The sequence below is a fragment of the Muntiacus reevesi genome, chromosome 4 (assembly GCF_963930625.1).
Source record: "Muntiacus reevesi chromosome 4, mMunRee1.1, whole genome shotgun sequence".
NCBI lineage: Eukaryota > Metazoa > Chordata > Mammalia > Artiodactyla > Cervidae > Muntiacus > Muntiacus reevesi.
Window position 1 is genome coordinate 7,280,859 of NC_089252.1, and position 16,764 is coordinate 7,297,622.

General features: G+C 39.9%; 1 protein-coding gene across 3 annotated transcripts in view; it reads left to right on the plus strand.

Moving 5' to 3' along the window:
- The window catches only part of RTTN (rotatin), a 120,389-nt gene that overhangs the window by 20,746 nt on the left and 82,879 nt on the right, over positions 1 to 16,764 (plus strand). For all 3 annotated transcript variants that reach the window (XM_065932312.1, XM_065932314.1, XM_065932313.1), the window contains exons 11-17: positions 1,970 to 2,140; positions 7,201 to 7,413; positions 8,635 to 8,747; positions 10,574 to 10,700; positions 12,374 to 12,499; positions 13,063 to 13,179; positions 14,015 to 14,154. In XM_065932312.1, coding sequence (XP_065788384.1) covers positions 1,970 to 2,140; positions 7,201 to 7,413; positions 8,635 to 8,747; positions 10,574 to 10,700; positions 12,374 to 12,499; positions 13,063 to 13,179; positions 14,015 to 14,154 — 1,007 coding nt within the window. The remainder of the gene's footprint in view (positions 1 to 1,969; positions 2,141 to 7,200; positions 7,414 to 8,634; positions 8,748 to 10,573; positions 10,701 to 12,373; positions 12,500 to 13,062; positions 13,180 to 14,014; positions 14,155 to 16,764) is intronic.

Consider the following 16,764-nt stretch of genomic DNA (forward strand, 5'->3'; position numbering starts at 1 on the left):
TCTTGGCTTGGAAGAAGTGCTGGAAATAGTGAAAGGTGCAAGATTGATTCTGATAGTACTTCCTTTTTTGCTGTTTTGAAAAGTTGATTTATCATTAGAATTATTAAGGTTATTTGAAACAATTTCACAAAATAAATAGATTTTTACAGAAAGCCCTGCAATACCGAGCACTTAAACATGTTCACTGATTTAAATTGTACATTGTCAAAGTTAGTCTTGAATAACAGAGATATGTTGTTTGTAGGTATTTAAAAGTATTATTTTAATGGAAAAGTAGTGTGTGGAAGAGCTGCCTCTTTATGTAATAAGGCTGTCTCTGTGTTTCTTGTTTTCTCTAGACCAGTGGTTTTTAATATAAGGGCTATTAAGTTTCTTTATTTTAATTTTGTAAGGGTGGTCCTAGTTTTGGTTTAAATTTTTTTATTTTTAGTTTTATTTCTTTGGGCTCAGAGAACATAGTCTTAAATATACATTGACTTTGTTTTTGTGATTAAAAGAGTTAGTTTTAGTCATTGTTCCTTGGAAACTTGAGGAGGTATAGTCTTTGAAATGTTCAAAGTTTATATCTGTTTAATTTATTAAGTTGAAAAAAGATTGAGTTAAAACCTAAAATCCAACTTCAGATTTTGCTTGGTATTTATATTATTCAGACCACAAAGACTCATTCCTGTTGAGTCTTTATTACTCATTTTTTATTACTTTATTACTCTATTACTCATTTCATCAATAGACAATTATCACTTCTATCTAATTCTTTTGTTCTGAATTATTCATTATTTATACTTTATAGATTTTATTCATATTTCAGTACACTAATGTTTTTAATTGAAGTGTAGTTGATTTACATTATTGTTCCGACCTGTGCTACAAGCAGAGTAACTCGGTTATGCACATATATTCTTCCTTTTTTTCCAAGTCTTTTCCATCATGGCTTATCACAGGACAGTCAGTGTGGTCCCCTGTGCTGTGCATCAGGGCCTTGCTGTTTACACATTCTCAATGTCATAGTCTGCACCTCCCAGACCCTCATTTCATCCCCTTCCTTCCTCGCGACCCCGTGACGACCGCAGGTCTGCTCTGTGTGTCTGTGAGTCTGTTTCTGTTTTGTAGGTAGGTTTTATTGGTGCCATATTTTAGATTTATCGAATGATCCATATAACAGGTTTACTTTATATTTAAATAATTTTTCATTTGTTTTCATAGCTTTCCCATGGAAAGTTAAGATGAGAACTGCAGTGTTTTTTTCCTTCCACTGTCTACTGATGCTGTCCTTTTAGCTGCATGTTTATAGATACATGGTGTTATGATTTGCCAGTCTTGTCTAATGTATTTTACCTTTCTCTTCATACTTTATGCATACCTTTCAGTTTAAAAGATACAACTACTATTTGAGTTGTAAGCTATCTAGAAATTTATGATGGTGGAACATTTGCTCTGAATCGGCCTTGTTACCTGAAGAGAGATTATATAGTTTAATATTTCATTGTGTTTTTAATTATTTGGCTCTGCCTGTTTCATGTCTTAAGTAAATTTGGGATCCCTTTGAGGGCAGAGATCATGTCTCTTGAACTAGTGCCTTTTCCCCCACATACTTACCGCTGTGATCAGGAGACAGTAAGTCCAGTAAGCTACTGGATGAAAGTTGCATGTTGTGTTCAAAATTGGAACAGTTAAGCACTAGAAACTAGGAGGAATTTGTGGTTCCTTAAGTTTTTGTATTTTGTTTACTTTTATTTATTATTAGAGTTCATCATGTTAAATTCTTAAAACTTGTAGCTTAAAAAAAAATTTAGGTGTGCTTATTTTTCTGTCCTACCATTAAAAGAATTTCATCATGTATTGTTTATTCTTACCGAGAGGAATACATTTGTGTTATTTGATGATAAAATTTTACGTCCTTCTCCATGACACTTGCATGTTGGCCCCTACAGTTGAGTGTGGTCCCTGACTGGTGTTTAAACGTTTGCAGAAGGAGAAGCTGCTGACGGTGCTGGCGTCCCTCGGAGACACCGTGTGCTACCATAAGAGCAGCGTGAGTCTGGAGCAGCCGGAGGCGCTGGTCGTGCACCACAGGATGGCCTTTGTCAGCGTCTCGCTGTTTGCGGTCCGGCTCCTGCAGACGCTCCTCCCTGTGGAGAAGGTGAGGCGCGCGGTGTGGCTTGCTTGTGGTTTGCCGGGTGTGACGGCCCCTGTTGTAGCTCCTTCTGATCATTTCACGGTGTGCAGAGATTACACTGGAAATGTAGAAGTTGAGAAATGGCTAGTTTTAACATATCTGACTAGTTTTGACAAATCAGTTGATAGAAAAAAGCACTCATTTTGTAAAGTTCTTTTTTTTTTTAAGATGATTTTAAAAAATTCTTGTGACACATGTTTAGAAAAGTGCATTCTTACTAAGCGACTAAGTCGTGTCTGACTCTGCAGCCTCATGGACGGCAGCACGCCAGGCTCCCCATCCTTCACTGTCTCCCAGAGTTTACGCAGATTCATGTCCACTGAGTCGGTGATGCTGTCTGTCATCTCACCCTCTGCTGCCCCCTGCTCCTTCTGCCTTCATTCTAAGTAACTATCTCTGTTTAAAAAGTGACCCCTCCCAAAAACATGAGGTAGAACATGGCCAGCATTCCACCGCCCCCTCCTGTTTATCTCTCCTGCCCCCCGCCATGTTAAAGGTGATTTTAATCAGTGTGACTATTTCTTTTAAATCCCCTTGTTGACTGTACTTTTAATTGGAGGATATATCTCTGCATTTGAATGTTAGTAGTAAAAATATCTCAAATGACTCATATGCAAATGTTGTACAGTGGACTTACTGCAAAAAGAAGGGTGTGGCATCATGCTTAACTGAAGGTATGGGAGAAATTATTGTAGCTAAAGAACTGTTTCTTATATCTTTTATTGTCCTTTGTTATAGGTACTTTCCCTTTTGTTTCCTGGAATCTGCAGAGCACGTTATCTAAACTCCATTTAATAACACATATACAATATATGTAATATATTACCAGGTCATCTGGGAAAATCAAAATAAAACATTAAAATTTAAATATAGTATTTTGCTTTAGAGAAAAGTTAACATCATTTCTGTTGATTTTAATTTTTAACTTTTATTCATTAGTCATTATATTTCTGAAAAGCCTAACACTCTGTTAAAGTGAGAATTTTTCAAGGCATTTGTTGTTGTTTAGTCACTCAGTCATATCTGACTCTTTGTGATCCCATGGACTCCAGCACGCCAGCCTTCCCTGTCCTTCACTATTTTCTGGAGTTTGCTCAAACTCATGTCCATTGAGTCAGTGATGCCTTTCAGCCATCTCATCCTCTTGTTACCCACTTCTCCTCCTGTCCTCAATCTTTCCCAGGATCAGAGTCTTTTCTAGTGAGTCAGGTTCTTTGCATCAGGTGGCCAAAGTATTGGAGCTTCAGCATCAGTCCTTCCAATGAATACTCAGGACTGATCTCCTTTAGGATGGGCTGGTTTGATCTCCTTGACGTCCAAGGGACTCTCAAGAGTCTTTTCCAACACCACAGTTCGAAAGCATCAATTCTTCAGCACTCAGCCTTCTTTATGGTCAACATTCGCATCTGTACATTACTACTGGAAAAGTCATAGCTTTGACTGTATGTACCTTTGTCGGCGAAGTGATGTCTCTGCTTTTTAATACACTGTCTAGGTTTGTCATAACTTTTCTTTCAAGGAGCAAGCATCTTTTAATTTAATAAATTCCAAGGCATAAGCATAATTTGAAGGATTTTAGTCATAAAAAATATAGGTGTCTCACTTTAAATAATATCATCATATAACTGAAAACTTAGTAGTGCTACAATAACTTGTTAAGTATTACCAGACTCAGCATTCTATATGTTGAATATTGTTGGAAAAGTTACTTGTTGTACCATAGAGCTTAATTTTTGCTTTTTTGATTATAAATGTTTTTCATCTGTATGCTTATTTGGGCAGGAATCAATTAAAATAGAAATCAGTAATTTATTTTGTTTGAATAGAATAATGTAAAGCCAACTCTCCATGACTTTTTTTTCTTAAGATACTTACTTTTCTTGTTTCTGAGGGCAAATCAATATTTGCAGTTTTTGGCAGCTCTTTTAAATATATAACTTGGAGCTTCATTAGAGCAGTAAACGGGTCAATGAAGAGATTGTAGTAAAAGTATCGACTGATAGATGGTTGCAATTGCTTTGATTGAGAACTTTAAAGTGAAATGTAAACAAAAATGCTCTTCTTCCATTGCTATTAAATTTGTCCTTTAGTTGATATTAATACAAGGTTTTGCTGCGCTCTGCCTGTTGCTAGCCCACCAGAAATTGAACTTGAATCTGAACTCTGAAACTTTCTACACTGAAAGTAGCTTTTAAATATTTGAGTTGCCACTTACCAAATATGTAATTGGAAGTTGGAAAACGATAGTATGACTCTATGTAAGCATTTCTGAATTTGAAAATTTTGACGGAATGCCCTGGAAGACCTTTTTTGAAGTTGGTAATTGCTGATTTTTAGATGAATTTGGAGAATATCCGCATATAGGTTAAAAGGAGGCATTGGTAATCTTACGAAAAATGCTCTGCTTGGGTAAATCAAATTGCTGGAACAAATGATGTTGACTCTTTTTTACCTAATGGTGGTAATAGCATTCCACTGAAATATCTTCATTTTTAGTCCCACCTCACTGACATGTGACTAATGCCTGGAGGACTACCATCTTCAGTCTGGGGTGTAAACTATGACGGGTCCTCTGGCCCTCGTGAGGATTAAATGTATGCCCTTACCTTGGTGCTCTGAGTTCCTGAGATGAATTTCAGATGTAGGTATGCAGAATGAAAATGTCAGAATTCTTGAGTCATGGGTGAGAAGAGGAAAGAGAGGAAATTAATACTTATTGAGTGGGATATACCACATACTCTACTTGTTTAATCCTCACGTCAGCTATTTTTTTCTGCCTAAAGTCAGAGAAAGCTCTTTTAAACTAGAACATAGCATCTTTGGAGTTGATCCACTAGGATTTACTATCTCAGCGCAGTGCCCAACTCACTCAGTCTTTTTTGCTAATTCCTCTCTGTCTTCCTAACCTCTTAAAGGGGGAGAACCCCAACACTGGCCATGCCCCTCATGAAATGTCATCCCATTTTAAGTTTTTAAATACCATTTATTTGGGGACACCTCCCAAACTTATATTTCCAGACCACATGTGTCGTGTGAACCCCAAACTTCTATGTATATCCTATATCTTTTTGCCTGCTTCACTTGACAGTTTGTATCTCCAGCTTAACAGGTCCCAAGCCTAGTTCTTCGCTTCCCTCCCAAGCGTGTTCTTCCTCTGGTCTTCCCATCTCAGTAAATGACACTTTCATTCTAGTTGGTAGTTGATCATGAGAAAACCTTACAGGCATCCTTGATTCCTGTCTCTGATACACTTAGGTCCAATCCCTGGACAAAGTGTCTTTCTTCTTTTAACATGGGTCCAGAACCTGAGTACTTCTCATCACTCCCACTGCTATTGCCTGAGTTGAAGCTGCCATCCCCTCTTGCCTGGGTTGTTACAGTGACCTCCTCCTTGGTCTCTCAGCTTCCACCATTGCCCTTTTCCACCTGTTCTGTTTCGACTGATCCTAATATTGGCCCGAAACCTTCCAGTACCCGCTCAGAGGACAAGTCCTTTTGATGACCTGCAGCCTTCCCTGATCTGGCTCTACTGCCCCCGGAGGCCATCACCCCACGCTAGCTCCGCTGGCCTCCTTGCTGCCAAAGATGCTCCACATCTGAGCCTTTGTGCTTGCTGCTCCCTCGGCTGTGACTGCTTTTCCCTCAGACATCCACGTGACTCCTGACTCCCAGGTCTCCACTTCGATGTTGCCTTGTCAGAGGCCTTCCTCTGCGCCCCCGCCTGTCACTTCTCAGCCCCTGTCCATCCTTCCTGTTTCCTGTTCTTAGAGTTTTCTCAGCACTCCTAGCCGCACCTGACAAGTGTGGCTTACTCTTTGCTTTCTCCCCTGGACTGTTAACTTCATGAGGGCAGAGGTTCTGTGTCTCTTCCCACTGTGTCCCTAGGAACTGAAATGGTACCCGCACACAGTGGGGGCTCAGTGAGCGTTAGCCAAGGGATCGAATAATTAGTCATGAGGTCATTTAGTTTCTCTCTCTTTTCCATTAGGAGTGTTCTTCATAGAACAAGAGAAATTTCTCTTCACTTTATAATAGCTGCTGTCTTAATAGTTTTTGGGTTTTTTTTTCCCATGCTTAGTAACATAAAATTTTGATTCCTTTACTTTTTGACTTTCATTTGGCAACTTTATTTCATGTAAAAGCATTGTTTAGCTGATTTAGCTCTTAGGCCTTCTGGCAGTTAATGCTTATCCTTAAAATAGGTTATCCATGAAAATATTATGACCAAACCTACAAAAATAAAGGCAGCATAGTACTGAGCTCTTCTCAAATGATTTTCTCTTAATGTTGAATTTTCAGTTCTTTCATTTTCTCAGTTGATGCATAGAATCCTATCACAAAGCTAAAATCACTTAAAAGAAAAAAATCTAAGAGGGTTTTCTTAGTTTTAAATCAATTAAGTTATAAAATGGGCCCCTTGATTTTATACTAATTAAATGTCAATTTTTGTGAGTGTTCTAGAATTGTTTTAAATATTATGTTAAATAAATAAATAAATATTATGTTGAATTTTTCCTTTCCCTTCTAAAACACAAAACCAAATGGAAATTAATTTCTGTTCAAATCAGTGTATAGTTCTCCTTGATTTAGTGTTATTCGATTCAGTGTGTAGTTAATGAGGCCTGGGCTGTGTCCTTGGGCTTACTGCATTTTTTCCTGACCATCTGTGTGCGCCTGCACGGGATGCTTAGAGAGGCCTGGTGTGTCCTCTCCAGCTGCAGTGGCATGGACTAGGTGTGGGCTCTGTGGAGAGCGATGCCAAGGGCTGCTGTGGGGAAGGGGAGGTATCCCGGACCTCAGGTTTTGGAAAGGAGTTGAAATTTGGACTTGGGATATTTTGGGCTTAGAAAAAATTGCATTGAATAAAAGTGTAGAAGTAAATCAAGTCTTGGGGGATAGAATTTTCTTTGGAAAAACACGGACTTTGTGATATAATATTACTAAAAAGAGTTGAACTGCGTTAAGATTATAGTTTACTATATTTATCTAACAATGGTTAAATTTTTTTTTCTTAATTTATCAAGGCAAGCCACTTTTTACCGGAGCCTATGTCAGCAGCATTATTTTTTATTTCTTTGGACATGCCTGTTTCTTTGGAATATCCAAATATTCACGAAGCTGTTGTGGCCTATTTGGAACAGCTGAATTCTGAAAACTACAGTATTTATAAACGAACTGCAGAGGCCGCTTATTCAATTGAGTGTACCTGTAACTTCCTGTCTGATGTTGGGAAGGAGGTAAAAGGTTTTGTTAACGTCTCTTTAAAATTCCTTTGATAAAATGTTTAGAAAATTTAACCTATAGTTTTCAAACTGATGGACATTTAACAACTGAATTCTTTGGGGTAGGATTCATTATTACTCAGTGGCCCAAATATAAGATTAAGGATATGATTTATATAAAATAAAATGAAGATTTGGATTAATGAATGGTGTATTTTCATGAGACCAGTGGTATTTTTTTAAAACAATTATTATCAATATCTTTATTAGATTGAGTTCCTCTTTGAAGTGGTTTACTGTGTCTGAACAGTGTGACAGGTGACATAAACAGAATTATAAGGGCAAATTTAGTGCTTATTTGTAGACATATTTTCCCCTTAATATTTTATAGACCTTTATTTATTTACATAAAGATTAAATAAAATCATGAACAGCATTGTAAGGTAGAAGGTCTACTTTCAGTACCCTTTTATAGTAGTAATTATGTATTTGTTATTTATCCCTTTTAGGATATTATTTAGTATGTTATCTAAATAACATAAATAGCACTTTCTAAATGAAAGTATTAATGAGCCTTAAAATAGACATTGCTTACAATAGTTGTTTACTGTCTGAAATACCAAAATGGGTCCTGAAGATTTTGAAATATTAGGAGCAAAATTCTTACTCCTTTTGGCCCCACAGTGGACTTTTTGCGAACCTCATATTTTAAATTTTCCTTATTTACCAATTATTGTTTATTTTTGTTTTCTTTGCCTTTCATCTTTATGTCACTGTATCTTGTTTCCTCCATGACAGAATTTTGAATTGCTGTTTAGTTGAATTATTCCTGTGGCATTTTGCATGGCCAGTCAATCATACATGTATTGATCGTCCCCTGTTTTCCTCGAACCTGTCAGGATGTTAGAAGGGGGAGGTGGATCTTAAAATACATGGGTCCTGCCTTGAGCTGCAGTTAATAGGGAGACAAGGACACAGTCAAAGAGCCGTCAAAGAACATGCCACTCAGAGGTAAATAGTATGAAGTCTCAGGTGGTGTTGAGTTGGGCATTTTCCCCTCATTTTTCCTCTGAGGCTGACCTTTTCGGTCTGCTTGTGGAGATGGTTGACTTAAGCAAATGTGAACGGTGTCAGGGCCTCTGGATGATCTAATTTCTTGAAGCTGCTTTCATAGCTGTTGAGAATCTTACTATATATGACCTTGACATTTACTGTTGCATTCTGCTTCTTTTTTAGGGAGAGAAGAATCTCTTAGAATTAGTGGAGCTGGCAGATCAAGCCTTACGTAGCTTTTCCTACCATCAGCATTTCCCCCTAATAAAGGAAATCATCTACATTTGTTCAAAAATGTAATTTTTTTCTTAATATGGTTATATTATTATAGGTTTTATGTGTGTGTGTGTAAGTTTAGGGACAATGAAAATGAAACTGGCTTTCAGTCTTGTTATTTTTTAGTTTAAATTGCTTTTATATGTTCTGATTTTTAAACTGGGTGTATAGCTGCATTAGGACAGTTAAATGTTTTCTTCAGGAGTAAACTAGAAATGTCGTGCTTATAATCAACATGAATTATCCTTAGATTTTTATACTTTTTGATGTCTTTCCAAATAAGTGTTTAAATTTGTTAATTTATCTTTTAACATTGTAATTAATAACTCAAATTGAGGGTTTTTTAAATGTAAATTTCATTATTCCTATCTTTTATATAGATTTTTGGAAAGCATAATGCATTGATTAACTTATTTTGGGGTCATTGTAGCAGAGTTTGCTTTATTTGTTTATTTTTTCCATTTATTTTTATTAGTTGGAGGCTAATTACACAGAGTTTGCTTTAAAACCTGGTATTTTCATTGCTTTTGGATAGAGTAAATTCCATGGTGATAAATATCCATTAAATATGGAATCTATTTTTCTATCTCTCTCCTGCTTTGTCAAGTTAATCACCTCACCTAATTACCTGGTGAGAACTACACTGAAGATTGACTCTTAATACATATCAAGTGTACAAGACAGCTTTATTACGGTCCCCAGAACTTACCTGCCCTGTGTAACTGAAACCTTGTGTCCTTTGACCCACATCTCTGCATTTCCCCCAGTCCCTGGCAACCGCTAGTTCTACATTCTGCTCCTATGAATTGACTTTTGTAGATTCCACAGGTCAGATCGTGCAGTATTTGTTTTTCTGTATCTTGGCCCATGCCACTTAGCGTGTCCTTCAGCTTCATCTGTATTGTCACAAATGATAGGATTTCCTTCCTTTTTCAGGCTGAATGGTATTCCATTATGGGGCTTCCCTGGTGGCTCAGTGGTAAAGAATCCACTCGCCAGTGCAGGAGACACAGTTTCAATCCCTGGGTCAGGAAGGCCCCTTGGAGAAGGAAATGTCAACCCACTCCATTATCCTTGCCTAGAGACCCCATTGACAGAGGAGCCTGGCGGGCTACAGTCCATGGGGTTGCAAAGAGCTGGACGTGACTTAGAGACTAAACAACAACAATATTCCATTGTATATATTTAAACATTGATTGTTTTCATGTATTGGCTGTTGTGAATAATTCTAGAGTGAGCATGGGACTGCAGATAGCTGTTTGAGAAACCAATTTCATTTCCTTTGGTTACATACTTAACAGTGGGACTGTCGGCTCATACAGTAGTTCTTATTTTTAGCTTTTTGAGGAACTTCCGTACTGTTTTCCATAATGGCTGTACCATTTTACATTCTAAATATAGTTTTCTAAAGACATTTTTTTTTGTACTCTTTAAGAGAATATTCTCTTTCTTAAAGCTAGTCATGTGCTAAGTTGCTTTAGGTATGTCTGACTCTTTGCTACCCGCACGCACTGTAGCCCACCAGGCTCCTCTGTGCATAGGATTTCCCAGGCAAGAATACTGGAGTGGGTTGCCATTTCCTTCTCCAGGGGATCTTCCCAACCCAGGGATTGAACTCTCACCTCCCATGTCTCCTGCATTGGCAGGTGGATTCTTCTACCACTGAACCACCTGGGAAGCCCGACTTGTTTTAAGGCTACTTGGCTCAATATTAATTCTAGGTTGGTTGAATAAGACTCCAGGTGGAGGAATTGGAATGGGAAGAAATCCCATTCACTGTGCTCTTCAGTGTCATGTTTGGTAACTGACTTGCCTTAGACGTCTTGGATGTTTACCTTCCTACCAGCTGGAAGTCCGCGCAGGCCAGTCCTTTACTACAAGGAGAAAGTCAGAGGGTGTTTCTGCGGATGTTGTCTCACCCTTTGCTACAAGTGAAAGTTGAAACCTACCACTGCTGTCTGGAAATTGTTAAGGTAGGTTGTTTTGGTTTTGTCTTTTTTTGTTGGGGGGGAAGCATTAACAGTGGATTCTCTTATTATAACACTAAAACTAAGAATTATTACCATACAATTAGATGGTAATTATTCACCTCTAAAAAATTTATATTATTATATAAATATAAAAAATTTATATTACGCTATGTGTGTGTGTGCGTGTGCTAAGTTACTTCAGTCGTGTCTGACTCTCTGCGACCCTATGGACCGTAGCCTGCCAGGCTCCTCTGTCCTTGGGGTTCTCCAGGCAAGAATACTGGAGTGGATTACTGTGCCCTTCTTTAGGGGATCTTCCTGACCCAAGGATTGAACCCATGTCTCTTAAGTCTCCTGCATTGGCAGGCGGGTTCTTTACCACTAGCGCCTCCTGGGAAGCCCCCAAAATTATTAGTCAACTCTAAAAAATTTATACTATTAAATTCTGTAACTGCTAACTTCTTAAGTCTAGCATCCGAATTGCTTTATTAGAAGTTTTATTAAGAATTACATTTATGTTGTTATTTAATGATGGAAAAATTGTGAGGGAAAGTTGACTTCTATCAGGTATTCAAAGTGATTTCTATGTGCAGGAAAAGTTTTAGGTTATAACAGCTTAAGTTTTATAGTTTCAGATCTGTTTTCTTAGTAATATTTTTTCTTTTTTTTCTTTCAAAACAAATATTTCCTATGTTTTTAAATTATAAAATATTTTAGGATAGAGTAGTATATAAATGTTAACTATTTTGATATTGAAAAGAACACTATTTAGGACAATATAAAAAAAATATATGTTCCCATGTATTCTTGAAAATGTCTTCTTGTATTCAATACTTGTATAAGTACTATCTAGGTATAATGTTTACATTTTGCCATTTTTACTTATGATCATTTTTTATTCAGAGAAATAAAAATATTAGTTACAACTGAGGCTTCTTTCCTTTCTCCTGCCACCAATATAACCATTTTTAAAAATTGGTGTTTATCCTTCCCATCCATGTGCTTTACGTACATATTTTACATATATGATTTATAAATCATATATATTATTGTTTCTGCCTTTTTAAAGTATATAATTTCATGCTATACACATGTTTTTATGGCCTGTTCTTTTCATTTAATCTACCTAGTTCATTCATCTTAACTGCTCTTTACTTTGAATGTATTTTCTTCTATTTATTGTTAAGTATTTAGGTTTGGTCTACTTTTTACTGGAATTAAGTTTTTCAGCATTTTCAATGACAGTCTGTAACTGATAGTGCATGTTTGGAAATGTCTTGCTTTCACCTTACTCCTGAATGATTGATTAGCTGATTATAGAATTGTAGATTGACTGCTGTTTTTTCTTAGTGCTTTTCCAATGCTGCTTTGCTCTTATTAGGCTCTCTCATTGTTGAGAAGTGTGCTGTCAGTTAAATTACAGTTTTTTTGTACTTGCTTTTAAGATCTTTTCCTTATCTCTGGTGTTCTTCAGTTTTGTTGCAGTATAACTTTGTAATAGGTATGTCATGCAGACTCAAAACTTGTCAAGAGAATCTTTATCTCCTACCAGTTAAAAGAAAAGTTTTAACGACTTAAGTTCTAAAATTGGATTTGAATTATAAAGAGAAGAAAGAGGAATCCTTTGGAAAAATCAGTGTCACTGATTTTTAAAAACTTTTTGTATTATTTTGCAGGAATGTTTAGGCATCCACAATATCAGTAAACCTGTGTCTTCCCTTTGTAATGGAATTCATTTTCTACTTCACCCAAAAGTTCTGTATGAAATCTCTGCATTTGGCATTCAAGAGCCCAAAAATGAGGTATGGCAACCTTCCTCTTAACCTCTTCCTTTTAACCTTCCTCTTAACAAAGAGGAAGTGTCAGTACAAAAGACTAATTCTGTAGCTATTCAGCTAAATCAAGGTAATTTTATAATGTAACATTATAGTACAGTATAAGACAGTAGGATGAGAAAGTAAAAAGAAACTTGTCTTTGATGTGTGGGTTCAGTTAAATTGTTGTTTAAAAATGTTAATAAAGAAAATGAGACTCAAAATACAGGATATCCTTGTTCTCAGAGAACTCAGATCAAACTGTAAGTTTTTCATGTAAGGTATAGGGATGATGTAGTAGTTATAGTAAGAGTATTTCCATAAGGAACATTTTTATTCAATGGAAAAGTGCACTTTAAAGATGAAGAGGGAAACCATTAAAGGGGGAAAGACTGGTTGAGAACAGAATGTAAGACGATGCTGTGGAAATAGGACCTCTGAAGGAAGAGGTGCTGGCTGTAGCAGCTTCCCAGACCTCGCGTGGAGTGTCACAGGTACGTGAGATGACGTGGCGGCCACCTCCCTGGACTGCTATCCGTGTTGTTGGGCAGGTGAGCGCCGCGGCCAAGGCCATCCTGCTGCACCTGCTGCAGGGCCGACTGCGGGTGACGGCGCCGACCTGGAGCAAGTTCATCGAGGCCCTGTGCCCCGTCATCGCCGTGCTGCAGGTACTCTGCGCTCACCCGCCCGGGCGCCATTCCCGGGCAGCGAGCGGGATTGAAACACACGCTGGGGGGAGACGGAGAGACGCTGGGCCGCTGTGCGGTCTGCCCGCGGGCGCTGTGTGTCTGGGTGGGAGGTTAGGAAGTGAGACACCGGCATTCAGCACCGACTGTGGAAAATAGAGCTCAGCCTCATGCAAAGGCTTATAGGCAAAGCGAGCCGTGCTTTTCAAGCAGACTTCATAGAGTGACCCTGGCTTCGTGGATTCTACCTGTTCATATATGGATTAGCAAGATAGGTTGATTGCTGAGCTCTCAGAGACCCAGCTTTGCTAGCAGCCCTTCTGGGCTCAGTTAAAGGAGTGAGCGGCGTGCAGGACCCCCTCCCTTGGATGAGAAGGTGGGGAAGATGGGAAAGGCCCACCCGCACAGGAGCAGTGCTTCAGAAGACAGAGCTGGGCCCTGGCCACTGCAAGACCGCTCGCCCCTGCCGGCGCTCCCGCTGTGTGCGTGGGGTGGGGGGTGCAGGGGGCAGCTCTGAAGATCTGTAGGGGCCCCATCCAGGGCAGCCTCACAGCTAGACTCCTGGAGAAAAATGAGCGCGTGTCAGGAGGGTTGGCACATTTTGCTGAAGTTATCCAGTATTATTTTTTAAATACAGTTGGATGTAGGCTTCTTACCTCATGTTGGTTATTTTGAAAAGTCCTTATTCAGCTGAGTTGAAGGAAATTTGTGAGTTGCCTGACAGGTCAACACAGTTTCTTATTTTCAAGGTAAAGAATGAAGCGGCATGTTATGCATACAGTCAAATCGTAACTTGCCTCTTGATGAAATCCGTTAGGGCTATGCCGACACTGAAGACCCTCTGGGGAGCTGCATCCTTCACCTCAGCAGAGAGAGTGCGGAGACCGATGAAGGGGTGCTCCCCTGTGCCGCCCGGCTGAAGTCCATACTGCGGCTCTTGCTGGTGAAGAAGCCCTCGTAAGTAGAGCAGGTCCTCTGAGTGTGCGGGGCCTCGGGAGCGTTCTGGGAAGTGAGTGAGTCCGTGTGGGACCAGACACGGTCAGGGAGAGTGCTTCTCCTATCAGAGGGCCCTGTGGGCGGTCTTGTGGACGCTTTCCTCGGTGCCCCCTCCTCCTCCAGCCTCGCCGCCAGGCCCGCCTGTGTTGTGGCCGCTGCCCTCACTGCGGGTCACAGCACTGCTGCAGGCGGGGTGGAGCCGGGCAGAGAAGCGGATGGCAGGAACCATAGAGCATTCGCACTGTCTTCTCTCTCTAGAGATTGTTAGTCTCCTGGAGTGAAACTTCTCCAATGAAATATTTTTCATTAAAAATTAAAAATTTTCATTAAAAATTTAAGTTTTTCATGAAAGTGTCGTGGACCAGTTGCCTCACATACCAGGGTCTGTTGTTGCTACTTAGCCGCTCAGACATGTCTGACTGCAACCCCACGGACTGTGTCTTGCCAGGCTTCCCTGTCCATCACCAGCTCCTGGATTTCCGCGTGTGGGTGTATTTTCATCTTGTTTAGCTTGTCCTCTTACCAGGGAAACTGAAGCAGTGTCCTATCCTCCACCATTCGTGTGTCATTTTAACTAAAAGGAGAGGAGGATTGTCTTTCTCCCTTCTGTCAGTGCAGCATGAATCTGTTACTCTCTTGGTGTAGCAGGGGTTAGATTTTCCCTCACCGAGAAGAGAAAAAACACAAGTCCAGATGGATAAGCAGTGACGGAGAAAGGACCGGCGGGAAAGGCCGGGGGACACAGACGGACGTTCTCTTGACGATGGGTAATTTTGTTTCCCCCTTACCTAGTCAGGATGATACAGTGGCTTCTTGGTAAACAGGCAGTCAGACGAAAAACTAAGGAAGTAGGTGAAATAAAGTAGAAAGATAAGAGAATGGAAGGAGGAAAATCAGGAGACTAAGAGCACATGCCTTGTGCAGAGAGGAAGCTGTGGGTGATGCCGGAGCGGCTGGGGCAGACGCGGTTAGTGTGCATGTGTGCCTCGGGATCGGGCTTCTGTAAATGCTCCCGAGACCCTGGGCAGTGTCTTTATTACTCCTGTGCTCATTTAGTACTCCCTTCCTCAAATTTGGTGATTTAGCAAAACATGTTTATTTCCGGATCGCCTTTCCCGGCCCAGCGTCTCCAGGTAAACAGAAACGCTGTTCTCAGGCAGGACAACCTAGGGACTTAGAGATCCCCTCCCAGGAGCCAAGGGCACGGGTGAGGTAACTCTCAGTTACACAGAGCTGAAAGCAGTGTAAATCAGTGCGTAATTGTTTTCATTATTTGACTAATCCTCTCTCATCTCACCAGACCATAAACTCCATTAGGCAGGAACGCTGTCCACTGACTAATCTTTACATCCTCAGACCTTCACTGACCACCTTGGGCATAAACATGCTCAAAATATATTCATTGAAAGAAACAAGTCTAGGGAAATAGTCAGATTCTGGTGCTCTTGCTAAACCTAAGAAAATGCGGTTTATCTCCCAGAGGAAGAGATGCATAAATCCATGTTTGACATGTTCCCCTCTAGCCTTTTCCCTGGGGGTGGTGGCTGCCCCTGCACCGGTGACCCCAGACTCTAATGCAGAGCATGGGCACAAAGGAAGAGCGTCATGTGGCTGACACAGCAGAGGGGAGAGGGAGCTTTGCCTGACTTCCCACACCATCTTGGAGCAAATGTTTGCCCTTCAAAGATGGTACCTACTAGTAATACACTAAATTCCTGCTTTCTGTCAATTTGGGAAGCACTTGGGGACCGTGGTCGGCTGTAACCTGGCGGCATTCAACACAGACACAACACGGGCCTTCTAGAACTGGGTGTGTAGCTTAGAAGGGAGATCGTGTCAGTCATACTTGGTTACTAATTGTTACAAAGCAAGACCAGTGACGGGGGCTTCAGGGGGACGGGAAATGGGGTTGCTGTGGTAGGGAGGCCTGCGCGGGTGTGCAGGTTTTCACTGCAGTCTCACACGTGGAACCTGAAACCTGGAGCTCGATCACCACTTACAAGGCCCCAATGTTCCTGTAGTTCAAGGACCTGTCTCAGGATCTCCCAGCTCATTGCTGCTCGTCCACTTCCTGGTTTTTCTAGTTTTCCATTTCATTGTCTAATAGTGTGCAGCGGTCAGTCTTTTCTTGAAATGTCCCACCTTCCCACTCAACTGGCTTTAAAGCTAATCAAGTCCAGATAAAATAGAGTTTTGATGGGAGCTCGAAGTATTTGCATTTTCATATTTGAGGGGATCTATTTCACTTCGAGTATCTTACTTTAGCTATTAACATGATTACTCTCCTGGAGGTTTGACCTGTTGTCTGGACTCTGTTCCTACGTTTGTGATAGTTTTCATGATTGATTGAGGTAGATCACTCGACATGGAGGCAGGAGTCAGGAATTTTAATTTGGAGATGAGGCAATATTGATTGTGAAGTTTGCAGTCATGTAAGTCTGCATCTTCACTTGTAATTAGCAATTATTCTTTATTTCTGCTGCCTATTTATAAATTTAAAATGCAAGAATAATTGTAGATATACAGTAACTATTTTAATAGAAAAAGTAAAATGTCATCCATAATGTCAGT